The sequence below is a fragment of the Apostichopus japonicus genome, chromosome 5 (genome assembly GCF_037975245.1).
Source record: "Apostichopus japonicus isolate 1M-3 chromosome 5, ASM3797524v1, whole genome shotgun sequence".
Lineage (NCBI taxonomy): Eukaryota > Metazoa > Echinodermata > Holothuroidea > Aspidochirotida > Stichopodidae > Apostichopus > Apostichopus japonicus.
The window spans coordinates 5,555,460-5,579,255 of NC_092565.1; the positions used below are offsets into that span (position 1 = coordinate 5,555,460).

Below are 23,796 nucleotides of genomic sequence, written 5' to 3' on the forward strand. Positions count from 1 at the left end.
ACAGGGTGGGCGTGGATGGGGGGGGGGGGGGCTGATGCAGCTCCTACAGGTTTGCGGAATTTTAAAAAAAAACAAACACAGAAAAGAATGAGAAATTATCTTCAGTATTGATTGTTGATGCACTTTTCTTCTCTCAGACAATTCATTATCGGAGAAAAAAAAATCGTTAATTAATTCAAAGTCAAAATCTCCGCGAAATGATAAAGTTAAAAAATCGTGAATATTTTGCTTATACTTCTTTCTACTCCTGTAAACCATATTTGTGATGGAAAAAAAAAGATACCACCTTTAACTTAGTGGCGTATAGTCCCGCGGACGTGGGAGGAGTGGTGTATATCGCCCCAAATATTTGTCTGCACTCTCCCCCGAAACAATTGTCAGGAAACAGTTTTAATTTTAAAACAATAAGTTCTAGTTACCTCGAGGCTTTTTAGTTCACCATATTACATGTGCTTGTTGCTTACTTAAGGACAGGTGAGGGATACACCAATTACCTGGCCAGTTATGAAAAAGTCTCACGTCTGCGATATCTGACCCTTACCCCCACCCCCCCCCCACTCCCCAACCCCGTGTCGATCTTCACTTCCGCTATGTGTAATGTGTGTATTTTATTATGTTTCGATTATAGCTTAAATATTCGCTGTGTTAAATCATTGAGTTAGAGGAAACTCCATAGTTACATTACATAGGTTTTTGGAATAACTGCTGGTATCCATATGACCACAAATGTTTAGTGCTAGTTATGCCTTCAACCACAACCAGAGAGCTTTGTTGTCGTGCTAACTGCAGATGAGCTTGCCTGCATTTCGACATGATATACGCGCATTTCATCATTCTAACTGCACAGGCATTTCGTCATTCCGTCTGCACATGCGCATTTCATCAATTCCGACTGTACATGCGCATTCCATCGTTCCGATTGCACATGCAGCGCTTTTCATTTGTTTCGACTGTACAAGCACTTTAAGTTACAAGTAACAAGGACCTTGTTTACACACACCGTATATATACCTTCAGGTTCATGAAGTTGGACTAAATAATGGAGCTACATTGCAAAACAATGCCATGATCAAAATCAATCGTAACTAATGAAATATGGTTATTAAATAAACCCCCAACATGCCATAAAAATAGTCCAATAAATAGTTAATAGGAAAAAAAACTGCAATATTTCAATATATTTGAAAAGCTGCCATATAATATGACCACGTGACTTGATGTAAGGAACGTCATAAAAACACCGCCATTTCCTTGTAGCCAACTGGTGGGGCTATACATGTATGGTACATTACAGCGCGTGTCTCAGCATGTTTTCACTAGACAATTTTTGTCACTGTCACATCGGATGTAAGAGAATTCATCCCAAATGCCAAAATCACGCCAACTTGGAAGATTTCTGATGAAGAGTCGTAGTCATCAGATCGGCCATTTTCCTTCATCCCTCTACAACTCCACGTGCTTCTTTTCTCTCTGACATTGGTACTCGATTGCGTCTAGTGCCTCTCTGGTTGTCTCATCAGCACACCTCACAGGGTCCTCATCTGACCCATCAGGGCAGTCTTCATCTCCGTCACATCGACGGCAGTTTTCAATGCACATTTTATCGTCACATTCCCATTTCTCTAATGGAGTCGATTGGATGTATTTGCCCTCGAACCCTGTATCACAATATTCTGAAGGGGACACACAAAAAAAACAAGACAAAGGGGGAAAACACACAAAATGAATTAATGCAATGGTTATTGTAGTTGTACATTTTGTACTGACTAAGATGTTAAGTCGTCGAGAGGGATGTCTAAGAGGAGGGGTGTCCCCAACCCCCACCCCACGTGAGAAAGCTTGGTAAAATGGAGGGTTGCTTGTACGCAAACTGGTGCTATTTTTTGCAACTTTTGAAACAATGAAGAATTTTCGTCGACTGTTTAGTTTGTACTGCATGTACATGATATATATGTTGTACTATATACTGGGATGTTTTGCAATATTCTGTCTGCCAGTGGGGGGGGGGGGTGTAGGGGACGAGAGGGGGGAGGCTGAACCGCGCGGTTCCTTTCTAGGGGGATAAACCTGACCTGACATATACGTGATTGCGCCCCTGGTGTATCCGATAAAACGTACATTTCCATGGACAACTATAGGAACATAATTTCTTACGCATATATTCTTCACACATCAGAAGAATATTTCATATGGATATTTGGCGAGGAAATGATGTGGATAATTGAACGAGGTTCCCATGACATATGTACAGTACCTTTATGTTCATCTGCGCAGTTTTCTGGGCTTTCGTCGGATCCGTCCAGACAGTCAACCATAGAATCACAGTAATGGGCCATAGAGACACACATCCCATCATTAGTCGTGCAGGCAAATTTCTTATCCGACTCTCTAAAGTCCGAACATTTACCTGTAGATTAATTTGAATGAATGTGAAAAATGTATTTCTGACTTGGCACGTCGGATATATATGTAATGATATACGGGTCTGGAAGAAGTTATAAACATGATTATGTTTATGACTTTACAATATGTAAAATACTGTAAGTATTAGTGAATAAAAACACATCTTTGGGCTTTTTAAGCGGTGCTACCCATTCAAACAGTTCTCCTCTTGTTATTTTGAATATTATGTTTATTCATCGTATTCCAACCAAGCGGATTATTTTCTGTTATTTAGTTAATACACGTATTTTAAAAGTCCATTTCCATATCCCATGCATGCAGTAAGCTTTTCTGTTCATTTGATTTAGTGTACGACTGACTATACATGCATATACAGATTTCTTAACAGTGTGTGTCCTTTGTCTTCCTTATATTGTTTTCTATAGTAGACACGTATCTACCTATACCTATATGTGTGTTATGTGACGGGGTGAGTGGGTTGGGGGGGGGGGGTCAGGGGGGTCGTGGAGGCGGTGGGGTAGCAGCCTGAGACCTGAAAAAGAAGGGCACTTTTTGCACAAGAATTTTTCATTAATTAATTATCCGGAAGAAGGCTGTATAACAAAAAGGCTTTTGAAAAGAAGCCAAAACAAAAATTTGTTTTTGACTTTGCTTTTCGTCTGTCGGTTTGTTTGTTTGCTTGTTTGTTTATTTGTATTGTTTGCTTGTATGCAAAATTGTATATGTGTATTGTTTACTGAACTGTGCTCATATACGGTAACTTAAAGGACTCATAAATCAGGTGCTCTAATTAAGGATTTCGATAATACACTTTTAAAAAGCCATATATATATACTCACGATAGAATCTCCGAACACCCCTCTTGGCTGAGCTGAGGGACACGACGGCGAGAAGAAGACAGGTAACTATGGAAACGGCTCTCATGATGATAAACCTTGATCTGAGATTCACTGCGAACCAAAGTGTCGAAGACAATAGGCTTTTGTTATGAATATACAACTTTGCAGATAACAATTGCAGTAATCTATATGAAAGGTTCTCACCGGGCGGCCTGCAAGGCAAATCGAGCCCCTAGCGAAAATCTTGCACTTTATCAGGGTATGTGGGTCCTTTATGGCCTAAATAGGTTTGAGCATCCCACCGGCCTAGCCTGTTCATTGGTCAATGTATAGGTGCAGTAGTCCTATAGGGAGATTTTTTTCACGTGGTCCTTTGCTTCAAGTTCAACCAATATTTCTAGCTGGGTATTATAGAAAATTAATTGATAACCCATTCTTTGTAGCAATGAGTGGGGGAGGGGCCGGGGTTACTGTAGAGGAAAATTCTATTAACAAATAAAATGCAATTTCTGCCTTATCGTGTTTAGAATTATACATGAACTGAATTTGAAACAAAATGTATATCATTACACTGATCTGTAATATTGTCACAAAATGAAAATTTGGTATCGGTTTATTTTGAAGTTCCTTATTTCTCTCAATGATGAGTCAATATATTATAGTTTCTGACTGCTGGTATTTCAAACTTGACTATCATACCCGCCTCTCTGACCGGTATTCGAAGACCGGGAACAGAATAAGTAACATGTATACAAAATGAAACAACGAATATTATATATAGTTTTTTCATTTTTTGTACTAATTTTTATAATAATTATAATACCGTTAAAACAGTCACTCAAGATTGGTAAGCCTGGATACGAAAATTAAGCCAAGTTCATTATAGCTCACGATGCTCCATCTATGCCCCCTTACATGGGGACTGTGACTGTCATGGTAACAGTGGCGGCACCAGCCAAGGCAATCTGAAGTGCGGGGGGGGGGGCTGAAACTAGGGAGCAAGGCGTGTTTTTTTTTGGGGGGGGGGGGTGAAACAATAACACTGATATGGGGGAGTTTTTCTACAAGTAAAGTGACTTTTAAGGTTAAGGTAATTGCATTAGTGCACTGGAAGCTGTTTCTAATACAAACGAATAGCTTAGTTCTATATATTTTGGATAAGTAGCAGATCTGATTGGGGGACAATTTGGGGGGGGGGGGCAAGGGGGATCTCTGGGCGGAAATTTTCCCCTCGTCCCCCTGCCGCCCTCCCCCATTAGCGCCACCACTACAAGGTAATGACTCGGTGTTTTGTTTATAGAGAAATTAGTAACACGATCTCTTGCTTGTAAAGCCAAAAAAATATCTTTTGTACTACGCCATTTATGTAAAGATCTTAGTCGGTACGTCAAAAGAAGCTAAACGGTAAGTTTTGTGAAATACGATCATAATAGCGAATAGCAAGTAGACTTACCGTCGACATAAAATATATGAAAGATTGGTAATGGCCGCACTCTTTATCCCTCAGTGTTGCACGATGCATGTGCTATTGGTTGATCGCCGGCTGAGACTTGCTTGAAAGTTCCACTTTGGAATTCAAAATTTGTGAATGTATACGTGGAACAGACGGTGTGGCAATGTGTCTAAGTGTATTAATCTCTGTACAGGGGTGAGTGGAAACCATGGCACCTTGCTATTGATCGTGCACAATAGACCGTGTTGGTTCGGTTTTGCGGTTGAGTAAATTTTATGAATAGACCGGTAGTCGGTATCGCTGTAGAATTGAAGGTGATTTATTATTGGTACTGTGCTATCCCCCATTGAATCGCACTGCAACGTACTTTCATACTAAATTTCCAATGAGTCCGACAAATTGAAATATAACGTTAACCTATTATGTTGTCCTTTTAAACCCAAGTTGTAGAGAAGTCTTCACTATATTTTATAAGAGTTAACTTAACCCCATCCGCGGGGGGGGGGGGGGGGCGTACAGTACGAACACCAGGGTTGGTTGTATTTTAGAAATGACTTCCCAGGGGATGGTAGTGCCACGTATACCCCACCCACCATCCACCCCCTTTTCCTCCGATTGGGGTGAAGTCAAAGGAATGATTTTCAGGCTCCATAGCCAACTATTTTCGTGTTGGTCTTCCTGCTTTCATGTTCGAGATGAAAGAATCTCAGTGTGTATCAGTGCGCATGCTCGCTGTATTTCGATTTTGCTTAGCCAAATTCCATGTTACCGGTTTTCATTTGATTTCTCCCCTTTAAAATAGGTGCACTCTGCGCCTAAGGTCGAGGGGGGTAGCACAGTACCAATAAGGGATTCCATCCGTACATAACTTGGCTATAGTTTATGTATACTGTCAAGCTGACCGTGTTGGGCATACTACATGGGAACTTCAGTTTACCATATATATAGTAATACTAAACATGTGTATAGTTTTAGGTAGATGACTATCGGGGAAACACAAAAAACTGAGACTAACATTAAGTCAATTGCTCAAATTGTTTACATCCACGTCACGATATGGAGAGTAGAGGAAACTTGAAGAAGAGACGGGAGGGGAAAGGGGGGGGGGTGTTAGAGGGAGGAGGCGAGTCTATGAAAACGATATGCAGGGGGGGGGTAGGGATTATATCATCGTCAGACGTGCTACAGTCTTGGGACTACGGGTCAATTAAGGGGAACGTGAAATGCGGGACAAACAATGTTTTCTCATTCATTATCTAAAGGGTAAAGGAAGACTTCAAAAAGGTCAGTGATTTCGATGACGTAATTGTCCCTGTGGCCAGACCTGTCTCCCAACACCCGGCTTCCTGTAAATGCCTGGGACAGAGAAGAGTGTATACAACAACGAGGAGCAGTGTCGGGTATTTCGGTGTATTATATTAAGTAACACGTTTATAGTATAAACCAATACGGATAGGTATACAACTCGACTGATATCAACCATTTTTGTACTGCCAAACTTCTTCGTAATAATGATGGCACCTTTACTTATCCGTAACGTATTATATATTTATATAAATATGTATATATAAATGTATATATATATATATAAATATGTATATATATAATAATATAAATATATAAATATATATATATATATATATATATATATATATATATATATATATATATATATATATATACCACAGAGTTGTTGCACGAGCAGGGAAAAAGAAACATGTTTCAAGTTATTGAAATTGTTATACGCTGATAAATGATGATGAATTAATCAAATCTACCGTACCTTGTTTCGTATAAACGACTATCAGGTATTGAAGGGACAGCTGTGGCAAAATAAATTGTTGTTATAAATGCTTTAAATGTCAAAATTATAAAAGAAGACCACGTGACCCGCTATATGATAAATTCTAATTGAGCAATATGGTTAGCTGGTACGAGATCATTGTATGATGACGTCATAGGGGTATATAATCAACCTGTGACTGGTTCACAACTCACACCAGCAGCGCAAAGCATGAAAACACAGTAAACTCTGGTAGTTTAAAGGCCCGGTCACACTACAGCGATATTTTATCGGAATACTATCCGATTTTCCCGGAGGAATCGAAACTGCCAGTTTTTCGTTCGGGTCTTCTAGCCACAGTGATAAAGGACCTGATTTGCTATCTGTTGAGCCATTCCGATGTGGAATAGCCCTCTCCTAACTTTTGATATTGACTCCGTTTCCTTTTATCGGAAAGTTATCCGATTTCTCTTACGATTTTTATCGTTTTTCGATGTGACGTCACTTCAGAATGTAGTCCGTTCCAGGACCCCTCAGATTTGGAGTAGGTATTCGAATATTCCACTGAGTTCATTACATTCACTACCATAAACCTCACTCTTCGGCCTAAAATCGGAAAAATCGGACCGTGTTCCGATAAAATCTCGCTGTAGTGTGACCGGGCCTTAATATGCATAATATACGTATATATAAGCCTACATCGTGTGGTGGATTTCCTTCGGCTACTATACGGTACCGTATGTCTCATTTTGTGATCTCTATGCTACAGTAATTCATGGCTACATTGCATAAACATTATCTAGTAATCCGCCATGGTTTCAATCATCACTAATGTATATGGCCGAGTTATCCATAAGAAATTGCTCACCAGTGACCCTCACGCCATGGAGATATTACAACTAATTGATGGATCACTTACCATTAATCTATTGTGTCTATTAAGCCTAATGGATGGATCACTTATACCGTTACATTATATGGAATAACAGAAACGAAACGGGTGGCAGAATCCGTAATTTATCGTGAATCAATAATCCCTAATCTATATAAATCAATTATCCATAATTCGTACCGTTACATTATCGCAATTCTATCGATCAATAACCCCTAATCAGTATGGACCCTATCAATTACCCCTATCATCTATATGAATCAATTATCCCTAATCCATATGGATCCCTTATCCCTAACTTCCGTTCGGATGTCAGTATTATCCTTAACCAATGGATAAAAATTAAAAAAAAAACTCTAATCTATAACTCTCGATTATAGATGGATCTAACGAGCGGCTCTTTACGTTGGCATTGGAAGTCGATAGCGTTTAACATATCGAGTTTGTCTTCATCCCTGCAATCCGATTCTTTCTCGTCCGATCCATCCGGGCAATCCTCGACATTATCGCACTGTTTACATTCGTCAATACACATTCCATCGTCGCATGTAAATTTTCTCAGGGCTGTTCCTTCAATCCATTTCCCTTCGTAATCTCTAACGCAGCCAACTTTAACGTAAAATTTACAACAACAAAAACTGAAATTAGCAAATGATTAAAACATGTATGCTATAGTCAAAATATAGGTATCCGAATGTGAGATAGAAGGAGCGGTGAGGAGGGAGTGGGAACGCGGGGGTGGGGGGGGGGGGTGGGGGGCGAATGGTCAACAAGATAGTCCAGATGATATTACCGTAACCGTATAGGTCATCGTAATGAATGATTGTGAAAGAATATTATATAATCAGTGTAAAGGAAAAACGTAAAAACGGAATTTTTCGACCAATATTTTTTTTATTTTTTATGGAACATCCTTGGTTCTCAATTGAGTGGTGACTTGAACGTTAAAATATGACCCAATCGGAGTTGATGATTGGGAAGGGGGGGGGAGGTGGGGGGGGGGGTTATGTTTGAGAGGTATTTACCGCGATGCTCCTCCTCGCAATCCTCTTCATCGGAGCCGCCTTCACAGTCTACTACTGAATCGCATCTCTTACGTTTTGGGATGCACATGGTCTTATCTGTCTTACACTGAAACGCCTGGTTCACCGCGTCACCTCCATAAAATTTGTCATCGCATTTCCCTGGATAAAAGAGAGGATTAGCGGATTAATGGATCATACAATTTTTTCGGAATTTGATTTTGATCTCTGCAGCATATATCATCACGATTGAAAAATATAGTTTCAAAATACAACGTTTATAATACCTCTCTTCACAACATGAAATTATTTGAAAAAAAAAAAAAAACACACATTACTCTTATATAACTCGATATTAATTATAAGGTTTATTAACAGGAAAAGCTTACTGCACCAACTGCTTGCTCTTGATTGGAACCCGGCGATAACCGTTACTAGAGTACAACACAGCAAACCAATAAAGATGACGCGTAACATGGTGGTGATGTGCTGGAATTAGTGCTGGAAAATACAAGAAAAAACATTTAGAGAGTTGGAGGTGTGCACTTATTTCATATCATAATAATAAATTAAAATAAATAAATAATAAAAACAACAACAACAAAAATAATAATAATAATAGTTATAATTTATATATCTATATCTATATATATATCTATTTATCTATATATATATATATATTTATATATATATATATATATATATATATATATATATATATATATATATATATATATATATATATATATATAAATAATATCTTCTGGTTTTAAACAGTGCCTCCGTCAAATACAGAGTCTTTTTAATATGAACAATGATATTAAAATTCGTTATAGTGTCATAATCTGCCTAATAATAATTTTAAAAAAAAGAAGATTTATTGGATAAGCTTCATGCATGACAACTTTATTTTTCTTTCACAATAGCTTGTATAAATAAAATAAGTCTTTGAGGATACCTTCAAGGGCATCAAACTATTACTAAATATATACCCCTACGCAGTCTTGCTTGAATAACTTTACGGAATTTGGGGCTGTGTCTGTGTGGTGGCGGAACAAATAAGGTAACAACACACTTTGCAAAATAAGCCTTTTAAATTGAACTTCGGGATAAATCTGTGTTAAAGGCGGTATGTCGTTTCACCAACAGTTTGGGGTTTAAGGCTTAAAACAGGGGTTCCCCTACTGGGGTGCATGAACCCCCAGAGGGTGCGTGAGTCCATCCCAGGGGTTTTGTGAGACGTTTCTGAATGTCAAAACTAGAGTACTTTTTGCTGAACTAAAATCTGATATATCTTATAATTTAGTAATGTACATGAGTCGACAAACTCTTTTCGCGTTCCATACGCATGTTGCCATATAGTAGTACCGTACCGTGCATGTGAAACTTGATCTTTTACGAAGCACTGTTATGCTTATTATAGTATAAAAAGGACTCAGATCGTGTCTCGAAACCTGAGTTGTTGGTTCGTGGACAACTCTGACATCCACATGGGGTCCGTGTGAGGGGGGGGGGGGGGGGTAAAGTTAGGGAAACCCTGGCTTAAACTGTAGGAACCTCTTTTTTAATATATATATATATATATATATATATATATATATATATATATATATATATATATATATATATATATATATATATATATTCATTTATCGTCTGTCCCGTTATCATTTTTTAAGTGTACAATCTAACAGGAATTGATCACGGGTTTTGATAAACACGTCGGACTAATCAACTACACGTATTATTATCTTATATATTATTATCTACATGAATGATACGATTCATATTATTATGATAAGGTATATAAACAAGTTTATACTGCTGCGCATAGTTTAAGAGGAGGATATTAGCACAAGAAGTGAATTGAGTTTGCCCCCGAGATTGGAAGTTCACGAACTCTTCAATACTACATTATATGAATGATAACAAATTGTATTATATATAGGCTAACTGCATGAGTGTGACTTAAAACTAGTGACTCCCAAAGATGTGAATCACACATGAAAACAAAATGGGGACAAAATACGAAATACTTGAAACTATATGAAAAGACATAAAAACGTTACGAAACACAAGATAGGACAGATAAATAAATAAGTTAAAAGACAAGTGAGTTATGTTTTCCCCCAAGTTTCATAACAGCATTTCAACTTTTGGTTCGTTAAATGTGGGACGTTATTTTCCAACTCACTACGATATAAATATATATATATATATATATATATATATATATATATATATATATATATATATATATATATATATATATATATATATATATATATATATATATATATATATATATATATATATATATATATATATATATATATATATATATATATATATATATATATATATATATATATACATATACATATATATCGCTCGTTTCACATAGTATCATTTAATGGTATTGTATCATAATAATATCATATTAAACATCCACAATCAAATTGTTGCATATAGTAATATAACATGGTATAATGATATATTAACAATTATGTTGTGATATATGTTTTAATATTACAGTTCAATAGAATTGTATACTAGCATGTGAATCGGCCGATAATTTTTGGATTTTCATGTGTGATTATCCAATGATGACCTATAGTCTCAATATGCGAATATCTTTGTACTTACCAGAGATTTAAGAGATCAAGAAATTAGAGGTAATTCCTCAAGAAAGAAAATACTCTAATAGACAACCGACCTAACCCTTCCGAAGTGAGGTTTAATGTAAATTGGTAATGAAGACCAGACAAGTTAAGTTGTTATATGGCTTTATCGTAGAAGGGTTCCATACGCACTGCAAAGCAGTGAACCGTGTAGCCTACAATTGCCTTACCTTGACGTTATATATATATATATCATATAGTTTAACCTTTATTCCTTTTTTTCTATATATATATATATATATAATATATCTAATTACTAAGGCATATAACAACAAAGTCGTGATTATTCCGTGGGCGGACATGTCAATCGAACGAGCGCACTGCACTGTTCAAAACAATGATCGACAAAAGAAAGGGTAAACAAAGAAAACGGGCATTTTGTGCAGTTTTTATCTTAAAAGGCACCGCAGACATTGTTGAGTCTGCAGTTGTCACGTATTTATGCATTGTTAGGCCTAATGCTATAGTATCACCTATCTTATAAAGGGCATTGTATACGAGTTTTCAATAACGAGGGCGCTTCAAAAATGACGTCAGCGAGCCACATCGTAAGTTAAACAATTCCCCCTCGGCATATAAATTGTACACTTGCTCTCGGAGATAGTTCGGACGTTGGGACACAAAGGCCGGAGTGCAAAGCATTTGGTTCTGTATACAGCAGAGGGAAGGAAGGAGCAGGGAAGGGAAAAACGATATTATGTTATTTATGACGGGAAAAGGTTTCCAGAGAAAAGAGAACGTACAAAAGGCACAAAAGCAGCAGGCCTGCCCCTCCGTCGCAGAACGGTTACTAGTGTTGACAGTACTAGCATCAGAGTAACTGACAGAGTCGGCCACAGATGCGGTCTGTTTAGCACTGGCTGTAGGTCTCGTTGTCTCAGTTCCTCCGCTGTGTATTCAGGCTCGAATTGATAGCAGTTAAGTCCAAATGCATCCATGGGCTCATTTTTTTTCAAAAAATTTCCGTGTTCGGAAAATGTTTCGGAAGAAAACTATATGACTAAATATTGCTTAGTTATCAAGAACGGCGCGTATATGGCACGCCACATGTGCAATAATTCGATAAACCGAGTTTATCGGCGTTAAACTCTGTTTTTCGATCGATAAACTGAGAGAACTGTCATCTGGTCACGTGTTCTTAATGGATGTGTATCGAGGATGAAATGATTGCGGAAACGAGACTGCCACACAAAACAGAGAAACAACGATATTTTTAGCATTTTTTCTCTAATATTCATTTCATATGAAAGTCAACATTTCATCGGTATTTCAAATCCCTTTTTATTTTAAGAGTGCTCTCTTAAAATGAGAGACTGAAATTTCAGTCTAATCGACTGAAATTTCAGTCTAATGATGGATGGGATAAGGGATCAGACTACTTAGACTGAATTCCAGTCTGAAATGTAAAGACTGAAGGTCAGTCTTAATTAGACTAAATACTCTTCAGTCTAATAGACTGAAAATCAAACCACTTTAGACTGAACAGTCAGCAGTTTAGACTGATTTATTGCAGCACCAGTCTTAATAAGATTGAATACTTTCAGTCTATAAGACTGATATCAGACTGAACAGTCGGTCCTTTAGACTGAATTATTACACATCACAGCTATACTGTCAATTTTATAAATTGCAAATTCTGGATTGAACAAGCTTTTCTATAGATCCTCTGTGTTGGCTAAGTGCTGGAATTCTTCAATAAAGATGCAGTTAAGGTCATCAAGACAACATTCAATGATCTGTTAATGCAGGGGAATTTACTGAAAGGTGCTACTTCATGGAGTGACTTCACCTTCACATCCAATCATGTTAGGCTATAAAGACCAGAAAATCATTGTGACAGTCACACACAAAGTACATTAAAAATGGTATTCCATCAAGAAATATAATTGTCAATATCCACCGAACAGTAATTTTATTCCCACTAACCCACTTATATATTCTTATATAATTTTTAATATATTAAAAAAAAACAGAAATCAAAACTACAATATTCTGAGGGATGTTCAACAAAACATGTTATCTTTGCAACAAACGTTCAAATTATAAAGATACTTTACATAACAGTGACATATTTTCAGTTCAATATTAATCTGTCAAATTTCTGCTTGAATTGGGCCTGGATCTAAAATGTTCTTTAATTTTTTTGGAAAGGATTAGGTGAGCTGAGAACAGATCAGTGGTGTCGCCAATGGGTGGCCTGGGGAACCCCTCCCCCGAGAAGGAATTCACAAATAGACATATCACCAACCAAGATTCAAATGTCTGGCAACACCACTGTAACAGAAAGCACTTTAAATTCTTTGTATGTCACCACCAGGTGGTAATACCCTGGAATTCATTGACAACACAGCTGTAAATTGAGTGGTTATATACCCAGCTGATCCCATCTCCCGATCTCACTGAACTTTAAATGTTCCACTGTAAAGAATATACTATACGATCCTGCCTTTACAAAAGGGATATGATGGAAACACGACGATAGTACAATGGATCTGGTACATTGCCTTTTTTCCAGTTGTGAATCATTAATGTATAGTAGCAACAATTTTCTTAGAATGATTTCAAAATGGGGAGAACATATGACAAATTTTCAGCAGGTTATTTATAAAATATTAGGAATGGTCAAACTATATATCAGTGCGGTGAACATTTAATACTTTGTGTTTCAATGATATAGATTGGCGATTGCTGAAAGTCATTATCCAGCACACACAAAACAAAATGTTACAAGCAAGCAGTTGACAGAATGGCACAAACTTCATAATGGCTATTAGATAAACATGAACTATTATATACTGCATTCACGATTTCATGATATGGCATTCATATAAAGCAAATTTGTATGCAAAAACAGTACATGTGACTATTATACAACCCTCAATTATTTCTTAACTTCCTGATAGTAATCATATATAGTGATTTTGATTGGGATTTCAATCAAATTTTAAAGTTTTATAAATTATCTCACGTGAATCCTTTAATGTCGGCCTCTAGCTGAAAAAGAAATTTCACTCGAGAGTCGACTAAAAAATTGAAAACAGTTTTGACTCATTACATCACTAAAATTTAAAAAAAAATGGGGGGGGGGGAATAATGAGGAAAGGATATTCTCAAATGGAATTTTCTACAGTTACTGACTTTATAATAATCAGGTTACTTGCTTTTCATGGAACAAATTATGGAATATTGTGCACAATAAATAATATTAGCTTAATTAATTGCTTAATTAAATAAACCTTCAACATAGTGAGTGCAGTGAAATGTAGGAACATTAAAGTAAACATTAAAATAACATGCTCGAAAAATCATACAACAAAGTTTTTTTGGCAACTAGGTGTTTGTTTAATTACATTCATAATTAGATCAGTATCATTAAAAAACATTTTTAAAAACCAAAAATCAATTAAATATTTATTTCTGGAGCCCTCCCTATTCATATAAAACTGTTTGTAAACTCCGGGTAATCAATTTAACGTTTTAGGGTATGTGTTAGTTACTCCTTAAAGGCATTGAAGATTTGTCCCAAACAGCATGCAGCCATCTGAAAAAGTTAACTTTCTGTTGCTTGCAAGTGATGTTTGTTCGTGTCGCTAAAAAAGACAGACAGTAATGAAACGTGATACCTTGATATCTTTAGCTGGACCTGAGATGTTCATCGCTGTATCGTTTATACACTGTAATGTGGGTATTGACCGTAGCTGTATGTACTGACTGTACACTGGTGTCTAATTACCGACGGTAGCAAGCTGTGTTTGTATTTTCTGGGATCGATGGCAGTGTCTAACACTTCTGTTACACCTCATTCGAAACTAGGTCAGATTACCGGCATTAGACGTTCTTTTTGCGCGAGTCTTCACACCCTTTTAAAGCTACTCCATGCTGACACACGTGGTTCCGGACTACAGAGCAATAAAAAAGTAACATTCACTCCTTGAAGTAACTCCATGCTGGCTGCCCTTATAGATGTGGCATGGATACGGACGAGAGACTTCACTTCTGTTGGTTGCAAAATTCCATACACCATGGAAGCATGGAACTCACAAAACTAGTGTTGTAGAGGGGGAGCATAGTCTATGTTAAATGTATGTTCTACGCCTCTGTCCCAGCTGGAATGGCCAGTTTATCTGCCACAATGAAGAATTGTTTGGGGTTCAATTCTGGTCCGAGAGATAGGATGAAAGGCTGTCAATATTGTCCTTGTCTGCCCTGTGCTGCACTCTCAATATCTGTGCCCTCCTGTTTGGTGAAGATAAAAATAAATGTGATAAAGGACAAGCAATATGGTATAAATCAAAACATTCTTAAAAAAAGATATGTTGAGAGGTAGAGAGACTAGACTAGAATAATATTTAGGAGAGAATGGAGAAACAAGAACATGACTGGCATTGTACAAAGGAGATATATCAATTCACGATAGGCAGCAATATGTCATCCATGGCGGGTGAGATGTGTTATGTGAAGGTGGATTCAAATTCAACCTAACATTTATGGGTTATCATGTTGATTTTGGCAGGTACATGGTTACCAAGCAAGGTTTGTTGTTAGTTGTTTTCAGAAATTTCTCTTTTTAAGGATAAATTGTTCATGACATTTCCTGATTCCATTACATCAGCATAGAAAACCAGTGAACAAGGAATATGATTTACATTTTAGCCTACTGATTTCACTAATATGTCTATCTGCTTGTAAAAGAAACTGATTTCATAACATTAGTGAATGGTAATATTACTGTAAAATCTTATAATAAAGACTGATGGCCCACTATATGTTTAATAAAATAACAAAAGCATACCAATTCTTTTCCAGTTTCCACATGATTTAAATACAATGGTAATGGTTTAACAGAATCGTGTTAGCTTCATGCTGTAATGGCTGTAGAAGTCACTACATTTTTTCAAATAATTAAGGGTGCTTACAATCTATGCATAATAGTACTGTGTTTTGCAATTTCTTGAGCATTATTATGTTCAAGTATTTGTTATGAGGTTAACCTAGCCTAGATTCATTTGGGACGATCGAGTACATATTGCAGTCCTGACAAGCGTGCTTATTCGCCCGACGATTGGGTTCATATGCAGGACAGGCGGGCTAATTTGCCCAACGATCTGGTACCGTGATAGCTTCATGCTGTAACGGCTGTAGCAGTCACTACATTTTTTCAAATAATTAAGGGTGCTTACAATCTATGCATAATAGTACTGTGTTTTGCAATTTCTTGAGCATTATTATGTCCAAGTATTTGTTATGAGGTTAACCTAGCCTAGCCTAGATTCATTTTGGGACGATCGAGTACATACTGCAGGACAAGCGTGCTTATTCGCCCGACGATCGGGATGTATATGCAGGACAGGCGGGCTGATTTGCCCGACGATCGGGTACATACGCAGGACAGGCGGGCTGATTTGCCCGACGATCGGGTACATATGCAGGACCGGCGTGCTTATTCGCCCGACGATCGTGTTAATAGGCCCCACCAATTATAACAACAGCCTAGGCCCTATTTGCTATAGTACAGCCTAGCTAGGCCTACCTCGCGCACAAGCCTAGAATAACTAACGTTACGAACTGCCAAGCTTTTATTCTGTATTAATTGGAAAACAACAAAAAACATACATACATACCCTCGAACACTGTTATCACTTCTTCGTGGAAACCTTTATTTGTAAGAAAAGTTCTTAAAGACTCAGCCATTGCTAATTTATAACCTCTACTCTAGCTTAGACATACGGTCGTCTGTCTCGTTCATGCCTAGCTGTGTGTACGGCGTGCGTACGTACAGTACAGCGAGTACCTGGCTAAGCGAAGAATATAGTAGTATATATGTACACAAGTTGTAGCGCTCGTCGTCACACTTATTTTTGTGCGGCGTATTTGCAAATTTTCGGATGACGTAGGCGCATTTCTGTTCTTTGATTGGATACATTTTTCAGTGGAATACAGAGACTGAAAATGGTAAGATGACATGCCACATGTGATTAGCTGATTGGTTAATAAAGTCAGTCCAAAACAGCGACTGAACGGTGTAACTGATAATACAGTCTAAGTAGAGTGTTTCTCAGTCTAAACTCAGTGTATAACACTGAAAAAAATTTCAGTCTCAAAGAAGACTGAATTCTTCAGTCTAACATTTTAAGAGAGTGTTAGTTATATACGATAAATAAGCTTTCTTTATTTATCACTGCAGTTAGGCTTCATTGTATAAGGGTATATGTGATAGAAAGTGCATTTGCCATGACATGCAAAAGAACACACGTCCATCACATTTATCCATCACAAAGAAGCCCATTTTACTTCAATGGATATTTCCTAGCGAGCGGGTGGATTTAATTGGTTGGAAAGGCTAGAGACCTTATACATATTTAGTACCTTGCTCAAATTCAAAAAGCTTAAAATGTGATAGGTTAACATTAACAGGCACGCCTATACCTCATATGGTAAGAAAAGAAAGACAAGAACGTTGTAATGTTGCACATATAATTAAAACTGTAGCAAAAATTAAATAAACTTAACTAAATGAAGTAGACCCACTTAAGTCATAACAACAGGCGAACTTTTCACTAAAACAATGGACTGTTTATCAAGAAATTAGGAATATACGATTGATATATATCAGCAAGATTTGGGGCCTTTTTGATCCTTTACAATTGCGTAATCCCCTCCTCAAATGTCTTTGCAAGTCAGCCACTTCACGAACAACCCCCCCCCCCACGACCCCCACCCCATCGAAATGAAAAATATCAGTTCCCTTTTGAAATATATGCGGATACATAAGAGGGTGCATGCAGTCTGTAAAAGTGTGATGTCATTGTGCTACAATATATAGTAAAATTTCCCACTTTTTTTTTTATCATGTTCACATTTTCATGATGACAATAACAAGTATTGTTATACTTGATATCCATTGTTATGTATTGTTAAATACTTCATCACTGCCTAACATATACAAATATCCCCCCAGATCCTCCACCGAAAGAAACAATAGAAGGTAAAGAACAATGAAAGACCATTGTAAATTCATTGGCTAGAGTGGTTCTGTGATGTCATTTCGACTTGCTCAAGTCGTCAGTCTAGCAATTATATAATGAACAAAAACTTGTTCACCAAAGCATCTCGATCACAAAATTTATAGCTAAGATGGTTCGGGGCTTCAGACTATATTCTCTGTTTTAAGATTATTTTATGATTGATATTGTTTCTCGTCTCTTAGGCTTTATTTGTCTCTTTTTTTTTATATTCTTTTTTTGTTGTTGATCTTTTTACTTTCCCCGACTTCCATTTTGATAGCTCAAGACCGTCTCGAGGACAGATTCTCTGGAGTATCCAAATAACTCATAGTCCAGTTTATAATAATCTTGAAGTTTTCGGATCAAATTCTTGGGAACATTTGCATATTGTCTTTTCATTAATTCAGCTGCGTGCGATCCGTGTATCTCGGGAAATGTGACGACTTGATCAAGTCCAAATTTCCTTAAGACGTAAGGGCCGTCGTCGGCGAGAGTCTCGTATTTGCCGATAAAGTCAAATTTGAGTCGACAAGGATGCGTGAATGTCGAAATTGGTAACCAATGATCCGACATTTGACTCATGGTGTCCTTAGGACCTGTATCTGTTAAATAACGAATAAATTCTATAAAGGTGATGTTAAACGGTTTCTTTTTCAGTGCCGTGGAGGGATTTTTTCGATATTTTCGGACAATTCCTGTACCAAATTTCTTCTCCCAGTTGGGCTTCTCAGGGCCGTAGACAAATTTATCGAGATACGCCGAAAGCGCTCGATTCAAAGGTTCACGTGCGAAAACCACTTTCTTGTAGGTGGTCCATCGTTTGACGATACTGGCAGGATCTTTCAGTAATTCGTTCATTTTAATGAAACGTTTCTTTGGTTTCTGAACACCAAGTTCATTGATGTAAAGTTCTTTCATAATTCCCTTCCAAGTCGTGCAGGCTACTTTTGGCGCGAAACAATAAATGAAACTTTGTTTGTCGTTACAGAGGAAGTGGACGGTGGTGGCCCATGTCGGGGTGGGCAGAGTCCTGTTGATGCCGAGTCTTGTGCAGGCCTCATTCAATATGGTCTGTCTCTCTATTTGTGTAGCTTCTACAAGAGCATGGATATCGTCTGATTTGTTCTGGGAGTCGTCAAGGTGATTTGTGAGAGAACTTTCCTGTAGAGAATTAAGGAGAAGCGAATTTATGAAACAGGCCATATTAAATGCTGAAAAAATGAAAATGTTTGTATCTCCTTCCGATACAGTAAACAACAAACAAGTATGCTTGCAGGCCGGGGAAATTATGACACCGAGTCCCCTTTCCGCACATTTCATGTTTATCCCATATTGTCCCGGTCTACGTACTTATCTCCCTGGCCCCACAAACTGGACCAGGGGTCCCCCTCCCCCCCCCCCACACAGATGCCTTCCCTATCGTCATGTATGTTCATAAATATTGAGTTCGAGCCTCGAGGAGCACAAACAATTTAAGGAGGTTCATTCAGCAATTTAAGGGGCACAATACAGTGTCTTGTAAATTGTGAAGTTTCTGTGGCACTGGTGTATGGGGGGGGGGGGAGGGGGAGCACAATAGCCTGTACTTGGGGCGGGCACGGTCCCACTATGTTCCGGACTGGCAACGGGCCTGTATGGCCACTGTGAACATTTCCTTTCCTCGAAATGTAAAATACAAACGTACGTGCAGAATTCATAGACAAAAGGCTTTCAAGTAATTTTCTCCATCGAGGATAAATATTGCCCTAAAGGTGAACTAAGGGTAGAAGTATGGACGTGAAATATGTTAGAAAGTCAATAATGGTCACGTATGCTCAAACAGCCATTTCATTACAACCCTTTACTGATTTTCCTTCGTGCTTTGTATTGTCTAACTTAACGTATATATATATACATATCCCTTTTAGGGATGCACCGGATATCCGGTCCGGCCGGACTATCCGGCCGGATAGTGAAAAATTATCCGGTTCCAGTTCCGGCCGGATATTTTTCAAAATCCGGCCGGATCTTTTTTTAAATCTGGCCGAATCTTTTTCAAAATCTGGCCTGAATTATTTCTTAAAAAGGTGTTGGTATTAACTTAAATCAATGTAAACTATTTCCAAAAATTAATAAAAACATTCAAAGTAAGGAAAAATTAGGTTTAACATGTTTAATTTAATTATCTCAATGGTCTGACCCACTGTTTCTAAAGATCAACCAAAATAATACAACTACTGTAATAATATGAAGCTATACACTATACTTTACAACAAATACAGTTTGCAGTGAAATAATTTCTTGCAGCCTTCAGTTTAATATTGTGCAGTTAAAATAGACCATTCATATACTTATCAGTCAAAATACTGTTCCATTTAATCTTTACTTTCCCATTATTGTTGGCTTTCATGTTTTCTCTGAATTTTTATGTGTGAAACAATCTCTTATATATATGGTTAAATACGTCTGAATTTTTTTTTAATTCCACAAAAACCACTTCATCTTAAAGTTCATTCTTAAACCTTAGAATAACTTTAATTCTCATCAAAAAAGATTAATTCCAGAGCTGACAATGAAAACAATTTCAAAAGTAACCTTTCTACAGTTATCACATACAGAGACAATTATTATATATATATATATATATGTATATATATATATAATGTATGTATGTATATATATATAATGTATATATGTATATATATGTATATATATATATATATATATATATATATGTAAGACACAATTCCGTAACGTTCCCCGTTGTATATCTTTCGCCTCCTTCAAATAACGCTGTTACAATATTTTTTTATGGAATCAATATTGATTCGATATTGACTTTTCTTCAATTTCACAGTATACACCATAAACATGAATATTCACGAACAGAAAGGAAAAGAAGGTTACTATGGTAACGTATATCAATCTACCTTTTCTTCACTATCGGAGATGTCTGATTTTATTATGGAAATATCTTCTTGTTCTTTAAGGTTTTTAAGATTCTCTGAATTATCGTTGGTGATATTCGCTTCAGCGATAGAGCCGTGAAGCTGGCGTTGTTGTTGTGTACCTGAGAACATGAGAATATTTATAAATCATTTCGTAAAAGAATAGCCAACCGCTTGAAACAAAAAACGTTACATATACAGGCGCGTAGCCAAGGGGGGGGGGCGAAGGGGGCAGCCGCCCCCCCCCTTGAGCATACTTTTTAATTTTTTTTTTAATGTTTTTATGATATCGCTAGTATTTTCAAAAGAAAAAATGCTAAGATGCAACTTACAAAGGCCTGGGAAGTGCCATTTCCAGCGATCTGGGAGGCATTTTCAGCCAAAATTTTCTTGTACGCTTCGCGCCAATCATGGTGGCGCTACGCTTAGATAGTTTGCAATGCCGAATCTACAGTTTCGCCCCTCCCTTGGCAAATTCCTGGCTACGCGCCTGTACCCATAACTGGTTTTTGAGAATCTTTAATATTTGATAATTAGTTACCTACATACATATAAGGCCTATACCATATGCATTTGCGGCCTTTTGTGACCCTAGCTTCTATTAGATGCTTAGCTCAGATAATAACACTGCAAGGGTTTTTCGATGGATGCCGACGTCTTGTCAGTAACGTCACCAAAGAGCTATAACATAGCTCTGGTTAGACGTATAAGTTACTGTATATAGTACCTCTGTAGCCTATATTACCTACAATGAAGTTTAGCACATTAGTCAGATTAATCGAGAACTATAGCTAGGGTATAATTCCTTACCTTGAAGAAGAACGTTGTGGAAACCAGTCAATTTCACGAGCACGCACAACAACACGGTCAACACTACAAGGACTGGAATGTTACACGTCCGTCGAATCTTGGTAATAAGATACATGCTCTTCATACCAGACGGAAGTATACACACATACACACACTTACACTAACGTAAGGGCAAATGCACCATGTAAACGATTGCTCCACGATCGTCGTTCTGCAGTCAAGGTTTTTTTTTCGCCTTTGGATTATCAAATCACAATTTTAAAGAAAGAATGACATGTGTCGAATGAGTACCGAGTCTCATTTCACATGTCAGACCGAGTGACATACGAAGAACTTCGTGTTGAAGTCGCTGAAGTACAGCATAACACTACACGTATAGGATACACATAATTAGTCTATCCGGGCTGCATATGCAGTTCTAGTGGTGTGTGTCTCGTTGAAACGAGGTATTGACTTTTGTCGGCGCTATTGTTATTGTCATTACACAGAGACCGATTGCCCGCTTGTAATTCCCTCCATGCATCACATCACAGTCTGTGGATTTCTTTGGCCACCTGTTACCGTATTTATTTCTTTTCCAATTCTCTCAACGACCAACGAGCAGTGGCGTCACCAGACTTTTCAGTCTGGGGGGGGGGGCACCAACATTTGATGGGGGGCACTTAGGTGGATACGGATTGCCGTCCTGGGGGAGGGGTCTAAGGGGAGGGGGTGCCCCTCCAGGTGCGGCGGAACGGGAAAATTATTGGGGGGGGGGGCTAATGTATAGAGACTATCTAAGCGGAGCGCCACCATCGGTTGGCGCGGAGCGTACAAGAAAATTTTGGGTTTTTCAAACCCCCAGATGGCCGGAAACGGCACTTCCCGAGTGTTTTATGCTGCGAATACCTAGCCCTAAAATATGGGTCTCAAGCCTGCTATTTCTCAGATTGCACGTAAAAGTCTGTAAAAACATTGTAATTTGTATATTCGATGGTGTTTTAAGAGAGTAGCTATTACTCGTAGTGTACTCTCAAAGACGTTTTTGAGTGTAGTAAGGGGATGTTGGAGAACTGGCTGAAATGAAGCAAGTCATTGGCCTAAGACGAAGTTGTGTTGCGCTTACCGGTACTCACACTCACTGCTTCCACTTTTCACGGGGCTTGAAGACGCGGTTGGGGTGACAATGTGGTCTATAGCCAGGGGACGGGCCGAGGGTCCCCCCAGCATTTACTAAAATTATTACACCTATATAGTATACGTGTGCATCGGACAGATCGACAAGTATGCATTGAAAAATGGGCAGATGCACGTTTCGGAGCTTTGGTAAATATTGGGGGGGGGGGGGCTTATCATGCATTTGCCCCCTCAACTTTTTCATTGGGGGGCTGAGCCCCCCAAACCCCCGGTTCCGCCGCCACTGCCCCCTCCCCTTTGGAAAATTTTCCCATACGGAGGGCTAGATGCAAAATGCTGCCACATTTGATGCTAAATTCGATCTGAAGATATCTCCAGAAATTGCTATTTTTGAGGTAATGATTTTAACAAGGCGCAGAATTTTGCAGAGGATATGAACCACATGCTGTCGATGTTATGCCTAACCCTATATCAATAGAACCTACGTTTGTTGAATTAATGTGTGCATGACCCCGACTCCTTTCTTGTCCTTCTCGTTTTCGCCCATTATCTATTAATATGTAACAGGTTCCAGCATCGTTATTGGCTCCTATCAGGGATCTCACCATGCAATCCAAAGTTTGATCACACATCGAGTATGGCTCAGTATGCAGGTGTGAACATTCGCCATTTGTTCCTACAAGCATCTGACCTCAAATGACCTCTGCACCCCCTACACAACAGGGTTAATATATGGGTCCACAAATATAGGCAAGTATGGTGCCTGCGGACCCTCACATTCTCACATTTCGTCAGCTCCTAACCTGTCAACCTCAGACCAAGGCAACATATTGCAGTACCCTCCCTTCTCACAGTCATGTAGCTCG

General features: G+C 38.1%; 4 protein-coding genes and 1 long non-coding RNA gene across 5 annotated transcripts in view; 1 reads left to right on the forward strand and 4 right to left on the reverse strand.

Moving 5' to 3' along the window:
• Window positions 1–107: 107 nt before the first annotated feature.
• On the reverse strand, window positions 108–4,856 carry LOC139967407 (modular serine protease-like). Its single transcript, XM_071971154.1, has 4 exons — window positions 4,696–4,856; window positions 3,243–3,353; window positions 2,255–2,407; window positions 108–1,673 (listed from the first exon to the last, which is right to left on the reverse strand). The coding sequence occupies exons 2-4, from the start codon at window positions 3,325–3,327 to the stop codon at window positions 1,444–1,446; spliced, it is 468 nt and encodes a 155-aa protein (XP_071827255.1). The 5' UTR covers window positions 3,328–3,353; window positions 4,696–4,856; the 3' UTR covers window positions 108–1,443.
• A 1,235-nt stretch (window positions 4,857–6,091) lies between these two features.
• Window positions 6,092–11,210, reverse strand: LOC139967408 (LDL receptor repeat-containing protein egg-1-like). Its single transcript, XM_071971155.1, has 5 exons — window positions 11,039–11,210; window positions 8,782–8,893; window positions 8,396–8,554; window positions 6,672–7,979; window positions 6,092–6,623 (listed from the first exon to the last, which is right to left on the reverse strand). The coding sequence occupies exons 2-4, from the start codon at window positions 8,867–8,869 to the stop codon at window positions 7,732–7,734; spliced, it is 495 nt and encodes a 164-aa protein (XP_071827256.1). The 5' UTR covers window positions 8,870–8,893; window positions 11,039–11,210; the 3' UTR covers window positions 6,092–6,623; window positions 6,672–7,731.
• A 1,731-nt stretch (window positions 11,211–12,941) lies between these two features.
• On the reverse strand, window positions 12,942–16,947 carry LOC139967445 (uncharacterized). The gene is made up of 2 exons (XR_011792991.1): window positions 16,695–16,947; window positions 12,942–15,309 (listed from the first exon to the last, which is right to left on the reverse strand). It is a non-coding gene; the product is annotated as an uncharacterized lncRNA (long non-coding RNA).
• Window positions 16,948–17,316: 369 nt separating this feature from the next.
• Window positions 17,317–22,410, reverse strand: LOC139967438 (carbohydrate sulfotransferase 14-like). The gene is made up of 3 exons (XM_071971226.1): window positions 21,815–22,410; window positions 20,987–21,126; window positions 17,317–19,238 (listed from the first exon to the last, which is right to left on the reverse strand). The coding sequence occupies exons 1-3, from the start codon at window positions 21,936–21,938 to the stop codon at window positions 18,330–18,332; spliced, it is 1,173 nt and encodes a 390-aa protein (XP_071827327.1). The 5' UTR covers window positions 21,939–22,410; the 3' UTR covers window positions 17,317–18,329.
• Window positions 20,819–23,796, forward strand: part of LOC139967437 (D(1) dopamine receptor-like) — a 124,656-nt gene continuing 121,678 nt past the window's right edge. Inside the window, exon 1 of the mRNA XM_071971224.1 lies at window positions 20,819–20,967. The gene's annotated coding sequence lies outside the window, so the exon portion shown is untranslated. The remainder of the gene's footprint in view (window positions 20,968–23,796) is intronic.